Below are 19,344 nucleotides of genomic sequence, written 5' to 3'. Positions count from 1 at the left end.
CAGCTATCTGGAGGGAAAGTACATTGTTAAGAAAAACTATGTACCTTTCATCCTTAGAATACCTTTCATCTGCTACCACTCACTGATACCAGGATGCCCATCTGGTAGAGAGGACGGGAATTCTAGAACAATGAAAGTCCCTAGTTGCCAGGAGACTGATGCTAGACCCAAACCCTCATTTGGCTTCTCTGGAAGAGCCAACAAGTCCTGGTGACACCTCTTTAAGGCATCCAATCAGAAAGAAACTTTGACGCATTAAAATGATTTAAAATCACTCATTTTGAGAACATGGTTCAACAGAGGAGACTAAATACACAGAAGGAGGAAGTCGGCTTTTTGCCGTTAAAACTCACTCACCTTCTTAACAGCAGGATCCCCTTTGGATGGATGACAGGATGGGGACATTTTTACCTAAAAAAAAAAAAAAAAAAAAAAAAAAGGTAAACCTTTTGATATCTTCTTAGTTATAGGCTAGCTTTATTTGACCCATACTTAAAATAATTCAACTAGAATTCATGTAACTGAGATAAAACAGACATTTTCAGGGGAGCAATGAATAGATTTTTTTGTTAAGTCCCTTTGAAGTTTCTCTGGAGATCAAAAAGTCAGTAGTTAGCCAAGAAAAAAATGTGATTAGGGTAAGAAAAGTAGAAAAGATGGTCCAAATTGGTTTCAGCCAAATGGTGAGGAACCTAATAGACACAGATCTCTGTGGACAATGGAAATCAACTGACACGATATGTAGTAGCATGTCTTGCACAGACCAACTCAGAGTATCCCTTCTGATCTAATGTCCCTTTTAAGCAAAACATGCACAAGCGTTTGCTAATAATAGAAGGATTTAGAAAAAGGATCAGCCAAACCATAATAAAAGGATGTTTAGCCCTAAGAAGAGAAGACTGATGGTATAGGAAGATCTTCAAATATAGGAAAGGTTGAAAGAGACTGTCAGATAAAAGAGCAAGACCCAACTACAAGCTGCCTGCAAGAAACATACTTTAAATATAAAGGCACAAATAGATTAAAAGCAAAAAGACTGGAAAAATATACCATGATAGTACTAGATTTCAGAGCAAAGACTATTGCCAGGGATATATTATTGCATAATGATAAAGGAATCAATTCATCAGGAGGACGTAACAATCCTAAACGTCTACACATCTAATAGCTTAATCCTAAGTGTCCATCAACAGAGGAATAGATAAAGAAGATGTGGTACATATATTACTCAGCCATAAAAAGGAACGAAATTGTGCCATTTGCAGAGATGTGGATGGACCTAGAGACTGTCATACAGAGTGAAGTAAGTCAGAAAGAGAAAAACAAATACCGTATAATATCACTCATATGTGGAATCTAGAAAATGGTACAGGTGAACTTATTTGCAAAGCAGAAATAGAGACACAGATGTAGAGAACAAACTTACGGATACCAAGGGGGGAAGGAGGGAGTAGGATGAATTGGGAGATTGGGATTGACATATATACACTACTATGTATAAAATAGATAACGAATGAGAACCTACTGTATAGCACAGGGAACTCTACTCAATGCTCTGTGGTGAACTAAATGGGAAGGAAATCCAAAAAAGAGGGGATATATGTATACATATAACTGATTCACTTTGCTGTACAGAAGAAAGTAACACAACATTGTAAAGCAACTATACTCCAATAAATAGTAATTTTAAAAAGTACATAAAACTGATAGAAATGCAAGGAAAAACAGATTTTACAGTCAGAGATTTCCATATCGCTCTCAAAAATGAAAGAACAAATATGAAGATTAGAAAGGATATACTCAATTTAAAAAATGGGCAAAGGATCTGAACAGACATTTTTCCAAAGAAGATATACAAAAGAATAACAGGTACATGAAAAGATGCTCAACATCACTTATCAGGGAAAGGCAAATCACAACTACAATGATGTATCACCTCACACCAGTTAGGATGGCTTTTATTAAAAAAAAGACAAGAGATAACAAATGTTAGTGAGGATGTAGAGAAAGGGAAACCTTACATATTGTTGGTGGGAATGTAGATGGGTACAGCTATTATGGAAAACAATATGGCGGTTCCTCAAAAAATTTAAAAAACTGAACTACCATATCATCCAGCAATCCCACAGCTGGGTATATACCAGAAGGAATTGAAATCAGTATCTTGAAGAGATATCTGCCCACCAGTGTTCAGTGCAGCATTATTTAGAATAGCCAAGATATGGAAACAACCTAAGCACCCATCAGAAGATGAACAGATAAAGAAGATGTGATAATATATACACAGACACACACACACACACACACACACACACAGAAATATTATTCACCCATAAAAGAAGGAAATCTTGCCATCTGCAACAACATGGATGGACCTTGAGGACATCCTCAAGGATGCTAAGTGAGAGAAATCAGACAGAGAAGGACAAATGCTGTATGCAGCACTCATATGTGGAATTTAGAAAAACTGAACTCGTAAAAACAGAGTAGAATGGTGGTTACCAGGGGCTGCGAGATGGGGGTAGTTGGGGGGATGCTGTTTAAGGGTATATAACCTTGCAACTAGTAGAGAAATAAGTTCTGAAGATGTAAGGTACAACATAGTGATCACAGTCAACAATACTGTATCATAAACTTCAAAGGTGCTAAGAGACTAGATCTTCACTGTTCTCTACACAAAAAAAGAAATGATAATTATTGACATGATAAAGGTGTTAGCTAAGGCTATCGTGGTAATCATACTGCAATACATAAATGTATCAAACCAACACATGGAACACCTCAAACTACACAATATCATATGTCAATTACATCTCAATTTAAAAACTAAAAAAGGAAGGATATAGAATATGGACATTGACAGAACCCTCCACCCAACAAAGGCAGAATACATACATATTCTTTTCAAGTACAGGTATACCTCAGAGATATTACGAATTCAGTTCCAGACCACTGCATTAAAGTGAATACTGCAATAAAGCAAGTCACACAAACTTTCTGGTTTCCCGATGTATAAAAAAGTTGTTTACACTATACTGTAGTCTATTAAGGAGCATTGTGTCTAAAGAAACAATGTACATACCTTAATTAAAAAATACATTATTGCTAAAAAGTGCTAACTATCATGTGAGCCTTCAGCAAGTCATAATTTTTTGGCTGGTGGAGGGTCTTGCCTCCATGGTGATGGCTGCTGACTGATCAGGTGGTGGCTGCTGAAGGCTGGGGTGGCTGAGGCAGTTTCTTAAAATAAGGCAACGATGAACTTTGCCCCATCAACTGACTCTTCCTTTCACGAACGATTTCTCTGTAACACGCAATGCTGTTTGAAAGCATTTTATCCACAGTAGAACTTCTTTCAAAATTGGAGTCAATCCCCTCAAACCTTGTTGCTGCTTTATATGTTTATGTAATATAAATCCTTTGTTGTCATTTCAACAATCTTCACAGCATTTCACCAGGAGTAGATTCCACCTCAAGAAACCACTTTCTTTGTTCATTCATAAGAAGCAACTCCTCATCTGTTCAAGTTTTATCATGAGATTGCAGCAACTCAGTCACATCTTCAGGCTTCACTTCTACTTCTCTTGCTATTTCCAACACATCTGCAGTTACTTCCTCCACTGAAGTCTTGAACCCCTCCAAGTTATCCATGAGGGCTGGAATCAACTTCTTCCCAACTCCTGTTAATGTTGATATTTTAACTTCTTCTCATAAATCACCAATGTTCTTAATGGCATCTAGAATGGTGCATCCTTTCCAGAATGTTTTCAATTGACTTTGCTCAGATCCATCAGTGGAATCACTACCTTTGGCGGCTATAGCCTTATGAAATGTATTTCTTGCATAATAAGACTTAAAAGTCAAAATTACTCCTTGATCCATGGGCTGCAGAATGGATATTGCATTAGCAGGCATGAAAACAACATTCATCTTGTTGTACATCTCCATCAGAGTCCTTAGGTGACCAGGTGCATTGTCAGTGAGCAGTAATATTTTTCAAAGGAAACTTTTTTTCTGAGCAGTATGTCTCAACAATGGGCTTAAAATATTCAGTAAACCATGTTGTAAGCAGATGTGCTGCTATCCAGGATTTGTTCCATTTATAGAACACAGGCAGAGCAGATTTAGCATAATTCTTAAGGGCCCCAGGATTTTTGGAATGGTAAATGAGCAATGGCTTCATCTTAAAGTCACCAGCTGCATTAGCCCCTAACAAGAGAGTCAGCCTGTCCTTTGAAGCTAGGCACTGACTTCTCCTTTCTAGCTATGAAAGTCCTAGAAGGCAAGGCATCTTCTTCTAATATTAAGGCTGTTTTTGTCTATGTTGAAAAATTACCTTAGCTAGATCTTCTGAATAACTTGCTGCTGCTTCTACACCAGCACTTTCTGCTTCACCTTACACTCTTACATTATGGCTTCTTTCCTTACACTTCATGAACCAACCTCTGCTAAATTCAAACTTTTCTACTTCAGCTTCCTCACCTCTCTCAGCCTTCACAGAATTGAAGACAACTAGCACCTTGCTCTGGATTAAGCTTTGGCTTAAGGGAATTTTATGGCTGATTTGATCTTCTATCCAGACCACTAAAACTTTCTCCACATGAACCATAAGGCTATTTTGCTTTCTTATCATTTGTATGTTCACTGAAGTAGCGCTTTTAATTTCCTTTAAGAACTTTTACTTTTTATTCACAACCTGGATAACTGTTTGGCACAAGAGGCCTAGCTTCTGACCTATCTTGGCTTTTGACAAGACTTTCTCACTAAGCTTAATCATTTCTAGCTTCTGATTTAAAGTGAGAGATGTGTGACTCTTCCTTTCACTTGAACACTTAGAGGCCACTGTAGGGTTATCAACTGGTCTAACTTCAAAATTATTGTTTCTCAGGGAATAGGGAGGCCCAAGGAGAGGGAAAGAGACAGGGGAACAGCTGGTAGGTGGAACAGTCAGAACACACACATTTATCGATTAAGTTTGCCATCTTACGTGACTGCAGTTTGTGGCACCCCAAACAATTACAATAGTAACACCAAAGATCACTGATCACAGATCACCATGCAAATAATAATAAAAAGTTTGAAATACTGCAAGAATAACCAAAATGTGGCACAGAGATGCAAAATAAGCAAATGATGTTGGAAAAATGGTGCCAAAAGACTCGCTTGATGCAAGGTTGCCACAAACCTTCAATTTGTAAAAAAAAAGTGCAATATCTGCAAAGTGCAATAAAGAAAAGCACAATTAAATGAGGTATGCCTGGACCATTTACCAACATAGATTATCTTCTGGCAATAACAATTTTCAATTAATTTCGAAGAATTCAAGTCATACAAAGAATGTTCTCTGACTATAATAGAAATAAATTAGATATCAATAACAGAAAGATTTCTGGAAAAATTCTCAAATATTTAGGAACTTACACACTTCCAAATAACACTTGGATCAAAGAAGAAATCAAAAGGAAATTAGATCCTTTTTAAAAACACTCATAATCATGAAGAAACAAGATCTGAATAGGCCAAACACTATTAAGAAAACTGAACCAGTAATAAAAAACTTCCCAACAAAGAAAAGCCCAGGACCAGATAGTTTTATTGGTGAATTCTACCAAACATTTGAAGGAGAATTAATGCCAATCCTTCTCCAAGTCTCCCAAAAAACTGAAGAGGAGGGAACTCATTAGGAGGTCAGCATTAACCTGAGAAATATCCCTGATGAATACAGATGGAAAAATCAACAACAAAATACTAGCAAACTGAATTCAATAGCACATTATAAGGTTCATGTATCATGATCAAGTGGGATTCATGGGATGCAAGGAGGGTTCAACATACACAAATAAATAAATGAAATATACCACATTAACAGAATTAAGGGGAAAAACTGCATGATCATATTAACTGATTCAGAAAAAATCATCCGGCAAAACTCAGCACCTTTTCATGATAAAAACACTCAACAAACTAGAATTAGAAGGAAACTACATTAACATAAAGCCTATATTTAAAAAAGCAGCTTACATCATACTCAATGGAGAAAGACTGAAAGCATTTCCTCTAAGATCAGAAATAAGACAAGAATGCCTGCTTTTACTAATTCTATTCAACATAGTGTTGGGAGTCCTAGCCAGAGCAATTCAGCAAGAAGAATAAAAGGCATTAAAGTGGGAAAAAAACCAAGTAAAACTATCTCTGTTTACAGATGGTATGCTCTTATATGTAGAAAACTCTAAATTTATATTCCACAGAAAAAGGTATTAGAACTAATAAACAAATTAAGCAAAGTAGCAGGATATAAAAAAAGTACAAAAATCAGTGGTGTTCTGATAAACCAACAACAAATAACCCAAAAAGTAAATTAAGAAAACAAATCTATTTACTACAGCACCAAGAAGAATAAAATATTTAGGAATAAACATAAGTAAGGAGGCAAAAGACTTACACACTGAAAACTACAAAATATTGCTGAAAGAAATTAAAGAAGATGAAGATAAATAGAAAAACACCCTGTGTTCATGGATAGGAAGACTAAATATTGTGAAGATGTCCATACTACCCAAAGTAACCTATAGATTCAATGCAATCCCTATCAACTGCAATGGCATTTTATGCAGAAATAGAAAAATCCAACGTAAAATTTATATGCAATCTCAAGGGACCCTGAGTAGCAAAAACAATCTTAAAAAAGAAAAAATTTGGAGGTCTCACATTTCCTGATTTTGAAACTTACTACAGAGCTACAGTAATCAAAACAGTGTGCTACATGGCATGCCTCAGACTGCTGCAATGTCACGCTGGCCTCTGCAGCCTCAGGCTCACCCTGCAGTCCGTACCCATTCCTCCCCCTGGCCTGCGTGAGCCAGAGCGCCCTAATCAGCTTCTCCTTTAACCTCCTCCACCAGGAAGGCTACACAACCTACTGAACCAACCTTACCCACTGGGGGCAGACACCAAAAACAACAGTAACTACAAACCTGCAGCCTGTGAAAAGGAGACCCCAAACACAGTAAGTTAAGCAAAATGAGAAGAGAGAAAAACACACAGCAGATGAAGGAGCAAGGTAAAAACCCACCAGACCAAACAAATGAAGAGGAAATAGGCAGTCTACCTGAAAAAGATTTCAGAATAATGATAGTAAAGATGATCCAAAATCTTGGAAATGGAATGGAGAAAATACAAGAAACTTTTAACAAGGACCTGGAAAAACTAACGAGCAAACAAACAATGATGAACAACACAATAAAGGAAATTAAAAATGCTCTAGAAGGAAACAATAGCAGAATAACTGAGGCAGAAGAATGGATAAGTGACCTGGAAGACAAAATAGTGGAAATAACTACTGCAGAGCAGAATAAAGAAAAAAGAATGAAAAGAATTGAGGATAGTCTCAGAGACCTCTGGGACAACATTAAATGCACCAACATTCGAATTATAGGGGTCCCAGAAGAAGAAGAGAAAAAGGAAGAGACTGAGAAAATATTTGAAGAGATTACAATTGAAAACTTCCCTAATATGGGAAACGAAATAATTAATCAAGTCCAGGAAGTGCAGAGAGTCCCATACAGGATAAATCCAAGGAGAAACACGCCAAGACACATATATATCAAACTATCAAAAATTAAATACAAAGAAAAAATATTAAAAGCAGCAAGGAAAGGCTTCCCTGGTGGCACAGTGGTTGAGAATCTGCCTGCTAATGCAGGGGACACAGGTTCCAGCCCTGGTCTGGGAAGATCCTACATGCCACGGAGCAACTGGGCCCGTGAGCCACAATTACTGAGCCTGCGTGTCTGGAGCCTGTGCTCCGCAACAAGAGAGGCCACGATAGTGAGAGGCCTGTGCACCGCAATGAAAAGTGGCCCCCGCTTGCCATGACTAGAGAAAGCCCTCGCACAGAAACGAAGACCCAACACAGCCAAAAATAAATATAAATAAATAAATAAATAAATAAAATTTAAAAAAAAAAAGCAGCAAGGGAAAAACAACAAATAACATACAAAGGAATCCTCATAATGTTAACAGCTGATCTGTCAGCAGAAACTCTGCAAGCCAAAAGGGAGTGGCAGGACATATTTAAAGAGATGAAAGGGAAAAACCTACAACCAAGATTACTCTACCCAGCAAGAATCTCATTCAGATTCGACAGAGAAATTAAAACCTTTACACACAAGCAAAAGCTAAGAGAATTCAGCACCACCAAACCAGCTTTACAGCAAATGCTAAAGGAACTTCTCTAGGCAGGGAACACAAGAGAAGGAAAAGACCTACAATAACAAACCCAAAACAATTAAGAAAATGGGAATAGGAACACACATATCGATAATTACCTTAAATGTAAATGGTTTAAATGCTCCAACCAAAAGACACAGACTGGCGAATGGATACAAAAACAAGACCTGTACATATGCTGTCTACAAGAGAGCCACTTCAGACCTAGGGACACATACAGACTGAAAGTGAGGGGATGGAAAATGATATTCCATGCAAATGAAAATCAAAAGAAAGCTGGAGTAGCAATTCTCATATCAAACAAAATAGACGTTAAAATAAAGACTATTACAAGAGACAAAGAAAGACACTACATAATGATCAAGGGATCAATCCAAGAAGAAGATATAACAATTGTAAATATCTATGCACCCAACATAGGAGCACCTCAATACATAAGGCAAATACTAACAGCCATAAAAGGGGAAATCGACAGTAACACAATCATAGTAGGGGACTTTAACACCCCACTTTCACCAATGGACAGATCATCCAAAATGAAAATAAATAAGGAAACACAAACTTTAAATGATACATTAAACAAGATGGACTTAATTGATATTTATAGGACATTCCACCCAAAAACAACAGAATACACATTTTTCTCAAGTGCTCATGGAACATTCTCCAGGATAGATCATATCTTGGGTCACAAATCAAGCTTTGGTAAATTTAAGAAAATTGAAATCGTATCAGGTATCTTTTCCGACCACAACACTATGAGACTAGATATCAATTACAGGAAAAGATCTGTAAAAAATACAAACACATGGAGGCTACACAATACACTACTTAATAACGAAGTGATCACTGAAGAAATCAAAGGGGAAATCAAAAAATACCTAGAAACAAATGACAATGGAGACATGACGACCCAAAACCTATGGGATGCAGCAAAAGCAGTTCTAAGAGGGAAGTTGATAGCAATACAAGCCTACATCAAGAAACAGGAAACATCTCAAATAAACAACCTAACCTTGCACCTAAAGCAATTAGAGAAAGAAGAGCAAAAAAACCCCAAAGCTAGCAGAAGGAAAGAAATCATAAAGATCAGATCAGAAATAAATGAAAAAGAAATGAAGTAAACAATAAGAAAGATCAATAAAACTAAAAGCTGGTTCTTTGAGAAGATAAACAAAATTGATAAACCATTAGTCAGACTCATCAAGAAAAAAAGGGAGAAGATTCAAATCAATAGAATTAGAAATGAAAAAGGAGAAGTAACAACTGACACTGCAGAAATACAAAGGATCATGAGAGATTACTACAAGCAACTATATGCCAATAAAATGGACAACCTGGAAGAAATGGACAAATTCTTAGAAAAGCACAACCTTCCGAGTCTGAACCAGGAAGAAATAGAAAATAAAAACAGACCAATCACAAGCACTGAAATTGAAACTGTGATTAAAAATCTTCCAACAAACAAAAGCCCATGACCAGATGGTTTCACAGGCGAAATCTATAAAACATTTAGAGAAGAGCTAACACCTATCCTTTTCAAACTCTTCCAAAATATAGCAGAGGGAGGAACACTCCCCAACTCATTCTATGAGGCCACCATCACCCTGATACAAAAACTAGACAAATATGTCACAAAGAAAGAAAACTACAGGCCAGTATCACTGATGAACACAGATGCAAAACCCCTCAACAAATGCTAGCAAACAGAATCCAACAGCACATTAAAAGGATCATACACCATGATCAAGTGGGGTTTATCCCAGGAATGCAAGGATTCTTCAATATACACAAATCAATCAATGTGATACACCATATTAACAAACTGAAGAATAAAAACCATATGATCATCTCAATAGATGCAGAAAAAGCTTTCGACAAAATTCAACACCCATTTATGATAAAAACCCTCCAGTAAGAAGGCATAGAGGGAACTTACCTCAACATAATAAAGGCCATATATGACAAACCCACAGCCAACATCGTCCTCAATGGTGAAAAACTGAAACCATTTCCACTAAGATCAGGAACAAGACTTGGTTGCCCACTCTCATCATTATTATTCAACATTGTTTTGGAAGTTTTAGCCACAGCAATCAGAGGGAAACAGAAATAAAAGGAATCCAAATCGGAAAAGCAGTAAAGCTGTCACTGTCTGCAGATGACATGATACTACACATAGAGAATCCTAAAGATGCTACCAGAAAACTACTAGCGCTAATCAATGAATTTGGTAAAGTAGAAAAATTAATGCACAGAAATCTCTTGCATTCCTATACACTAATGATGAAAAATCTGAATGTGAAATTAAGGAAACACTACCATTTACCACTGCAACAAAAAGAATAAAATACCTAGGAATAAACCTACCTAAGGAGACAAAACTCCTGTATGCAGAAAACTATGACACTGATGAAAAAAATTAAAGATGATACAAATAGATGGAGAGATATACCATGTTCTTGGATCGGAAGAATCAACATTGTGAAAATGACTATACTATCCAAAGCAATCTACAGATTCAATGCAATCCCTATCAAACTACCAATGGCATTTTTCACAGAACTAGAACAAAAAATTTCACAGTTTGTATGGAAACACAAAAGACCCCGAATAGCCAAAGCGATCTTGAGAAAGAAAAACGGAGCTGGAGCAATCAGGCTCCCTGACTTCAGACTATACTACAAAGGTACAGTAATCAAGACAGTATGGTACTGGCACAAAAACAGAAATATAGATCAATGGAACAGGATAGAAAGCCCAGAGATAAACCCATGCACATATGGTCACCTTATCTTTGATAAAGGAGGCAAGAATATACAATGGAGAAAAGACAGCCTCTTCAATAAGTGGTGCTGGGAAAACTGGACAGCTACATGAAAAAGAATGAAATTAGAACACTCCCTAACACCATATACAAAAATAAAATGGATTAAAAACCTAAATGTAAGGCCAGACACTATAAAACTCTTAGAGGAAAACATAGGCAGAACACTCTATGACATAAATCACCGCAGGATCCTTTTTCACCCACCTCCTAGAGAAATGGAAATAAAAACAAAAATAAACAAATGGGACCTAATGAAACTTAAAAGCTTTTGCACAGCAAAGGAAAGTATAAACAAGACAAAAAGGCAACCCTCAGAATGGGAGAAAATATTTGCAAATGAAGCAACTGACAAAGGATGAATCTCCAAAATTTACAGGCAGCTCATGCAGCTGAATATCAAGAAAACAAACAACCCAATCAAAAAATGGGCAGAAGATCTAAACAGACATTTCTCCAAAGGAGATATACAGATTGACAACAAACACATGAAAGAATGCTCAACATCATTAATCATTAGAGAAATGCAAATCAAAACTACAATGAGATATCACCTCACACCAGTCAGAATGGCCATCATCAAAAAAGCTACAAACAATAAATGCTGGAGAGGGTGTGGAGAAAAGGGAACCCCCTTGCACTGTTGGTGAGAATGTAAATTGATACAGCCACTATGGAGAACAGTATGGAGGTTCCTTAAAAAACTAAAAATAGAACTACCATACGACCCAGCAATCCCACTACTGGGCATATACCCTGAGGAAACCATAATTCAAAAAGAGTCATGTACCACAATGTTCACTGCAGCTCTATTTACAATAGCCAGGACATGGAAGCAACCTAAGTGTCCATCGACAGATGAATGGGTAAAGAAGATGTAGCACATCTATACAATGGAATATTACTCAGCCATAAAAAGAAACGAAATTGAGTTATTTGTAGTGAGGTGGATGGACCTAGAGTCTGTCATACAGAGTGAAGTAAGTCAGAAAGAGAAAAACAAATACTGTATGCTAACACATATATATGGAATCTAAGAAAAAAAAAATGGTCATGAAGAACCTAGGGGCAGGATGGGAATAAAGATGCGACCTACTAGAGAATGGATTTGAGGAGAAGGGGAGGGGAAGGGTAAGCTGGGATGAAGTGAGAGAGTGGCATGGACATATATATACTACCAAATATAAAACAGCTAGTGGGAAGCAGCCGCATAGCACAGGGAGATCAGCTCAGTGCTTTGTGACCACCTAGAGGGGTGGGATAGGGAGGGTGGGAGGGAGACGCAAGAGGGAGGAGATATGGGGATATATGTATATGTATAGCTGATTCACTTTGTTATAAAGCAGAAACCAACACACCAATGTAAAGCAACTATACTCCAATAAAGATGTTAAAAAATAATAATAATGATAATAATAAAAAAGAGACATGCACCCCAGTGTTCACTGCAGCACTATTTACAATAGCCAGGACATGGAACCAACTTGAATGTCCATTGACAGATGAATGGATAAAGAAGATGTGGCACATAAATACAATGGAATATTACTCAGCCATAAAAAGAAACAAAATTAAGTTATTTGTAGTGAGGTGGATGGACCTAGAGTCTGTCATGCGGAGTGAGGTAAGTCAGAAAGAGAAAAACAAATACCGTATGCTAACACATATATATGGAATCTAAGAAAAAAAAAGTTTCTGAAGAATCTAGGGGCAGGACAGGAATAAAGATGCAGAAGTACAGAATGGACTTGAGGACATGGGGAGGGGGAAGGGTAAGCTGGGATGAAGTGAGAGAGTGGCATGGACATATATACACTACCAAATGTAAAACAGATAGCTAGTAGGAAGCAGCCGCATAGCACAAGGAGATCAGTTCGGTGCTCTGTGACCACCTAGAGGGGTGGGATAGGGAGGGCGGGAGGAAGACACATGAGGGAGGGTATATGGGGATATATGTATATGTATAGCTGATTCACTTTGTTATACAGCAGAAACTAACACACCATTGTAAAGCAGTTATACTCCAATAAATATGTTGAAAAAAAAGAAAGAAAAAAAGGCAGTAGGAGCCTATTAAGAATAATTTCATGCCAATAAATTTGATAAATGAAAATGATACTTCCTTAAAAACAACTTATAAAAATGGACCCAAGATCAAAAAGAAAATATGAATAGCCCTATATTTATTAAAGAAATTGAATTTTTTATCAAAGCTTCTCACAAAGAAAACTCCAAGTTCACATGGTTTCAGCAGTGAATTCTAGCAAATATTAAGTACACAGAGACTAAGATATGAAATCAGAATATCTACTTATTAACTTATAAGGAAAAATAATTATTACATGTAGCTCAATAGATACTAGATACTATCTATCTACAATGATGTAGAAGAGATATGAGTACTGGGAGAGCAACTGGACTCAAGTTCTCAAGCCTGTTCCAATTCTAACAGTTTAATTCTAACAGCCTACAGTATATAATGATAAAGACATTTCCTATCACTGTGGCATCAATCCATTCAAACAGGACCATGTTGCAGTCTTTTATGCCTTTCCCCTCTGACTTTCAGAATAACTTTAGAAAACATACCTCAGCTCAGGGATCAAACTGCTGGCTATCCAGACTGTCCTTTAAGATTTAGCAGGTCTGCAAAAATTAGACTTGAAAGTCTTTCCTTTAACATACAATGACATTAATACTCTGGAATTTACTCCAGATGTATGACGTAGTTTGCTGAATGTGATCCAATTTTAACTCCTGGTATGCTCTTTTTGAAAAGGGAGAAAATAGATTTCAAAGCAAAGTAGATATTTAAGCTTAAAAAAAAAATGAACTCATAAAAGGATCTACAGACTTTTTAAAACAAGCCAAAAACTAGACGTGGTGCTGGACAATTTATCTGAGAACGCTGTTCTCTGGAGATTAAGTCAGAGAGTGTTTGAAGTGGTAACAGAAATGGTTCAGCATCACTTACGAAAGGTCTTATTTTTCGTTTAAAAGGATTCCTTCTGGAAATGCCTCAGGCAATGCAACTTAAAAGACACTTTAAATCCAGGTGTGCAGAACACTAGATCTCGGGATATGGATGATATATTAAGCCAAGGCCTTAATAATGCTAAACTTTTGTGATCTTTGTTAATAAAGTGATTCCTAACTTAGAGAAGCAATCTGATCTGAAGTTTAATAGCAATAGGAATATCTTTCTTATCACCTTGCTTTTTTAAAAACAAGCCTTGATTTTTCTGATTACCAAAGGAATACTGTTCATGAATGGAAATTTAGAAATACAAAAGCGCAAAATAAAGCAAATAAAAATGACAATCCAACCACACAGCAATAACTACTATTAACATTTGGAATCACACAGCTTTGTGATCTTTTCATGTAACATATTGAGAGTTTATTTCACCATATCAATGTTCTCTGACAACATGCTTTTTCATGGCTATAAAGCAGTCAATTCATTGTATACCTATACCATAACTAATTTAACCAAGTATTAGGAAACTATTGGGACATTTAGGTTGTTTTCAATTTTTTTAAGTATTTAAAAAATGCTGTCATAAACATCCTTGTGTAATACTCGGTATACACTCTTCATGTGTTACTTTCATTGCACAGATTCTTCTAAGTCCCTACTTCTAAGAGTGTAGACATTTATAAATATATATTGCCAGTTCTCCTCCTGACAAGTAAAATATATCCACAAATCCTTTTATTATAATTCTAAAATCCAAAAAGCTCTGAAATCAAAAGTACTTTTTAAAAACTTTTGGCACCAAACGTTATCTGCATCAAAACCTGACCTGAAGTGAGGCTATTTATAGTCTTTATTTATCCCACGTAAGCATTTGATTATGGGATGCTGCGCTAGACCCCACTGGGAATGTTATATAACATACAATATAAGCACCGTATTACCATTCTTTAGTACTTTAAAGATGCCGTTTATTGTCACTTGGCCTCTCCTCCCCACCTCCTTTTTATGAGAAATCAGTCATTCTTATTATTGTCTTATCTTTGGCTGCTTTTAAGATTTCCTCTTTATCTTTGGTTTTGGCAGTTTGACCAAGATGTGTCTGAGTGTGGTTTTCTTTGTACTTATCCCACTAGCAGTTTGCTGAGTTTTTGGACATACGGGTTAATGCTTTTCACCAAATGTGGGAAACTTTCAGTCCCCCCCTCCACTTCTCTCTCTCTCCTTGCCAGTGATACATACATTAGGACTTCTTGATATCGTTTCACAGGTTACTGAGAGCTTTCTTCACTTATTTTCAACCCTTTTAGTCTCTGTGCTTCCATTAGGATTATTTCTATTGAACTGTCTCCAAATATACAGATAACATTTGTCTCTGTTAAAAATGCTGTTGATACCTAATGAAATTTTCATCTTATTTTTTTAACTCTAGAATTTACATTTGGTTTTATTTTATAGTTTCCATTTATCTGCTGAGATTTCCCTATGTATCCAATCATTCTGCTGATCTTTTTCCTCTAAATCCTTTAATTTATTTATAATTTCTATTTTAAAGTCCTTGATTCCCAATTCTAATATCTAGGTCATCCATAGATCTGCTTCTATTGATGTTTTTCTCTTGATTTTAGGTTATATTTTCCTTCTTCCTACTGATCCTATAATAGTTTGGCCTTTGGCTTTGTTAGAAAGGATTTATTTTACTTTTGCCCTTAGTCTTAGGGTGGCCCTTAGTCCTAAGGCATGGTCCTTCTGCAGTTTCAATACAAAACCTGAGATGTTTATCATTCCCTCAAATTTGACAGGGCTTGCACTCAAATTCAGCACTATGCACTTGCTGATATCTCTGCTCAGCGCTTTAGTCCTCCTGATGCTACTTTCTGCATGGTTTCTTGAAGCATTGTTTGTGTATGTGCAACTTAGAAACCTGTAAAAAGAATTTAGAGCTCCCTCCTCCCTGGCTTCCTTCCTTGAGATGGCCTCTCTCAATTTACAACTGCTTTGGTAGTCTTGAACTCTGTTTCTTCATCCAATAAGAATACTACTATAAGCTCTTTTTCTCCAGTTGTCCAAGGCAAACTGAAATGTGCGATAAAGGAAAAAAAACTCGTTAAGTGTAGAGCTCCTCTAGTTTGCTTCCCTTATTTCAAGGTTCGTGTTCTCTAAAGTTTCTGCCTGCTTCTGGTTGCTCTCTAAACAATACTTTGTCTATATAATTGTTACTGGCAGAAGGGTCGTCCAACACAGGCTGCCCTGCCCTTATTGAAACTGGAACTCTGTATTAAGTTTCTTCAAATAGTTTTTCTGTTCTATCCCTTCCCCTACTTCTTCCAGAACTCCAATTACATGTATATTTTGCTAGTTGAAGTTGTTCTGTAGTTCACAGTCATTCATTTCTTTTCAGTGTATGTTTGATTTGGGATAGTTTCTACTGCTATACAGTCAAGTTCACTAATCCTTTCTTCTGCAATGTCCTTATGCCGTTAATCCCATCTAGTGTGTTCTTCATCTCATACATTGTAGGTTTAATCTCTAGATGTTTGGTTGGCTCTTATGTTCAATCTTTCCTCTAGCTTCTTGAACATATGCAATATAATTATAATAACTGTTTTAATGTTCTTATCTACTAATCCTATCATATGTGCCATTTCTGGGTCTGTTTCAATGGATTGTTTTTTTTTTTAATTCATAAGTTAATTTTAATATATCCTTTCTTATAACTTGTGAGTAGAAGACATGAAAACAGAAACTGAAAAAAAATTAAATGAATGGCATTGTGTGCTAGTGTGAAAAATCTGGGATTTAGTCAAAGTGATCTTTTTTTATGGCTGCTTTTTAAAATTTATTTATTTATTTAAACATCTTTATTGGAGTATAATCACTTTACAATGGTGTGTTAGTTTCTGCTTTATAACAAAGTGAATCAGCTATACATATACATATATCCCCATATCTCTTCCCTCTTGTGTCTCCCTCCCTCCCACCCTACCTATCCCACCCCTCTAGGTGGTCACAAAGCACCAAGCTGATCTCCCTGTGCTATGCAGCTGCTTCCCACTAGTTATCTACTTTACATTTGGTAGTGTGTATATGTCCATGCCACTCTCTCACTTTGTCCCAGCTTACCCTTCCCCCTCCCTGTGTCCTCAAGTCCATTCTCTAGTAGGTCTGCACAGACCTACATACCGTTTTCACCATGCCTCAATGAGACACTAAAAAAGATTTATGTTTTCATCCTGGTGGAAAGAAGGAAGGGATGGAGGGAGAGAGGGGAGAGTTAATTACTTTCTCAAGCTCATGTAATAAGGCAGAGGTCAGTTCTAGAGCCCAAGCCTTGTGACATCCTATCTTCTTTCTTCATGAGAATACTCATTACTTAATAAGATTTATCTAATGCTCTTATTAGTTTACACTGTCATTCTCTGCCATTAACTTCAGCTAATATTCCAATCTATAGCACAGTTGTACGTACATAGTAGATACATTCCGTAGTAGGAGTTTCTTTCTTTTGGTTGTAGAGCACAAAGGGAAGGCAGGGGATTGTTTTTTTAAGACTATTTTTTTAAGAGCAGTTTTAGGTTCATAGCAAAATTGAGAGGAAGGTACAGAGATACTACATATGTGCCATGCTTCCACAGATGTATAGCTTCCCCTATTATCAACATCTCCCACCAGAGTGGTACATTTGCTATAACTGATGACACATTACATTGACACATCATTATCACCCAAAGGCCATAGTTTACATTAGGGTTCACCCTTGGCATTGCACATTCTATGGATTTGGACAAAGGCATAATGACATATATCCATCATTATATCAATAGTATCATACAGAATATTTTCACCACACTAAAAAATCTTCTGTTCTGTTTCTTCATCCTTCCCCCCGACCACCCCTGGCAACCAATGATCTTCTTACTGTCTCCATAACTTGCCTGTTCCAAAATGTCACGTAATCGATTTTTTTCTCCTTTTTATGACTTGTATTTTCCTGCTTTTTTGCATGCCTTGTAATATTTGATCAAATGCCAGGCACTGTGAATTCTACTTTGTTCGGTTAGATATTCCTGTAATCCTTAACATAATCTTGAACTTTGTTCTGGGATGTTGTTAAAATACATAGAAATAATTTGATCTCTTTAGATTTTGCTTTTAAGTTTTGTTATGTGGGATCAAAACAGCAGCTAGTCTAGGGTTAACTTTTCCCCCAATATTGAGGTCAAACCCTTACTTAGTACTCTCAATGCTGCCCTGTGAATTATGACATTTTCCAGGTTTCAGTATTCCTGGCTCTATATGAATTTGGGGCACTGCTACCTCTAATACTTTTGGGTGCTCCTTTTTCTGGCCTTGAGTCATTTCCTCACAAACATGAGTGGGTCAGTACTCAACTCAAGGTTGCCTTCTGCAGATCTCTGAAGCCCTCTCTCTGTGTGGCTCTCTCCTGTCCAATACTCTGTCCTGTGAATTCTAGCCCTTGTTTTCCCTGGACTCCCTGCTCTGTCCGAAATCAGAGATACTGATGAGCTCTGCCTTGGTTCTCCCTCCCTGTGCAGTGGCTTGGAAACTTTCCTCCAGCAGTATTTTAGTATATCATTTGTTTGTTGTCTCTCAAGGGTTATTCTCTTTCACGGCTTGAGGTCCAATGTCTTGAGAACCATTCTTCTATATATTTTGTCCATTTCTCCCCCAAAAGACTCTTAGTGAAATGGAAGTCCCTGTAGGTATACCTTTCTTTTTTTTTCCTTTAAATTTATTTTTTATACGGCAGGTTCTTATTAGTTATCTATTTTATATATATTAGTGTATATATGTCAATCCCAATCTCCCAATACATCCCACCACGACCCACACCCGATTTCCCCCCTTGGTGTCTATACGTTTGTTTTCTACATCTGTGTCTCTATTTCTGTCTTGCAAACCGGTTCATTTGTACCATTTCTCTAGATTCCACATATATGTGTTAATATACGATGTTTGTTCTTCTCTTTTTGACGTACTTCACTCTATATGACAGTCTCTAGGTCCATCCACGTCTCTACAAATGACCCAACTTTGTTCCTTTATATGGCTAATATTCCACTGTATATAGGTACCACATCTTCTTATACATTATCTTATCTTTATACATTCGTCTGTCGATGAGCATGTAGGTTGCTTCCATGACCTGGCTATTGTAAATAGTGCTGCAATGAACATTGGGGTGCATGTGTCTTTTTTTTTTTTTTTTTTTTTCATGTGTCTTTTTGAATTATGGTTTTCTGTGGCTATATGCCCAGTACTGGGATTGCTGGGTCATATGGTAATTCTA

General features: G+C 36.8%; 1 protein-coding gene across 3 annotated transcripts in view; it reads right to left on the bottom strand.

The window, feature by feature from the left end:
- The window catches only part of VPS8 (VPS8 subunit of CORVET complex), a 288,065-nt gene that overhangs the window by 57,183 nt on the left and 211,538 nt on the right, over nt 1-19,344 (bottom strand). For all 3 annotated transcript variants that reach the window (XM_059920698.1, XM_059920699.1, XM_059920700.1), the window contains one exon: nt 358-411. In XM_059920698.1, coding sequence (XP_059776681.1) covers nt 358-411 — 54 coding nt within the window. The remainder of the gene's footprint in view (nt 1-357; nt 412-19,344) is intronic.

The sequence above is a fragment of the Balaenoptera ricei genome, chromosome 4 (assembly GCF_028023285.1).
Source record: "Balaenoptera ricei isolate mBalRic1 chromosome 4, mBalRic1.hap2, whole genome shotgun sequence".
In the NCBI taxonomy this organism is placed as follows: domain Eukaryota; kingdom Metazoa; phylum Chordata; class Mammalia; order Artiodactyla; family Balaenopteridae; genus Balaenoptera; species Balaenoptera ricei.
This window is presented reverse-complemented; position numbering and strand designations above follow the sequence as displayed.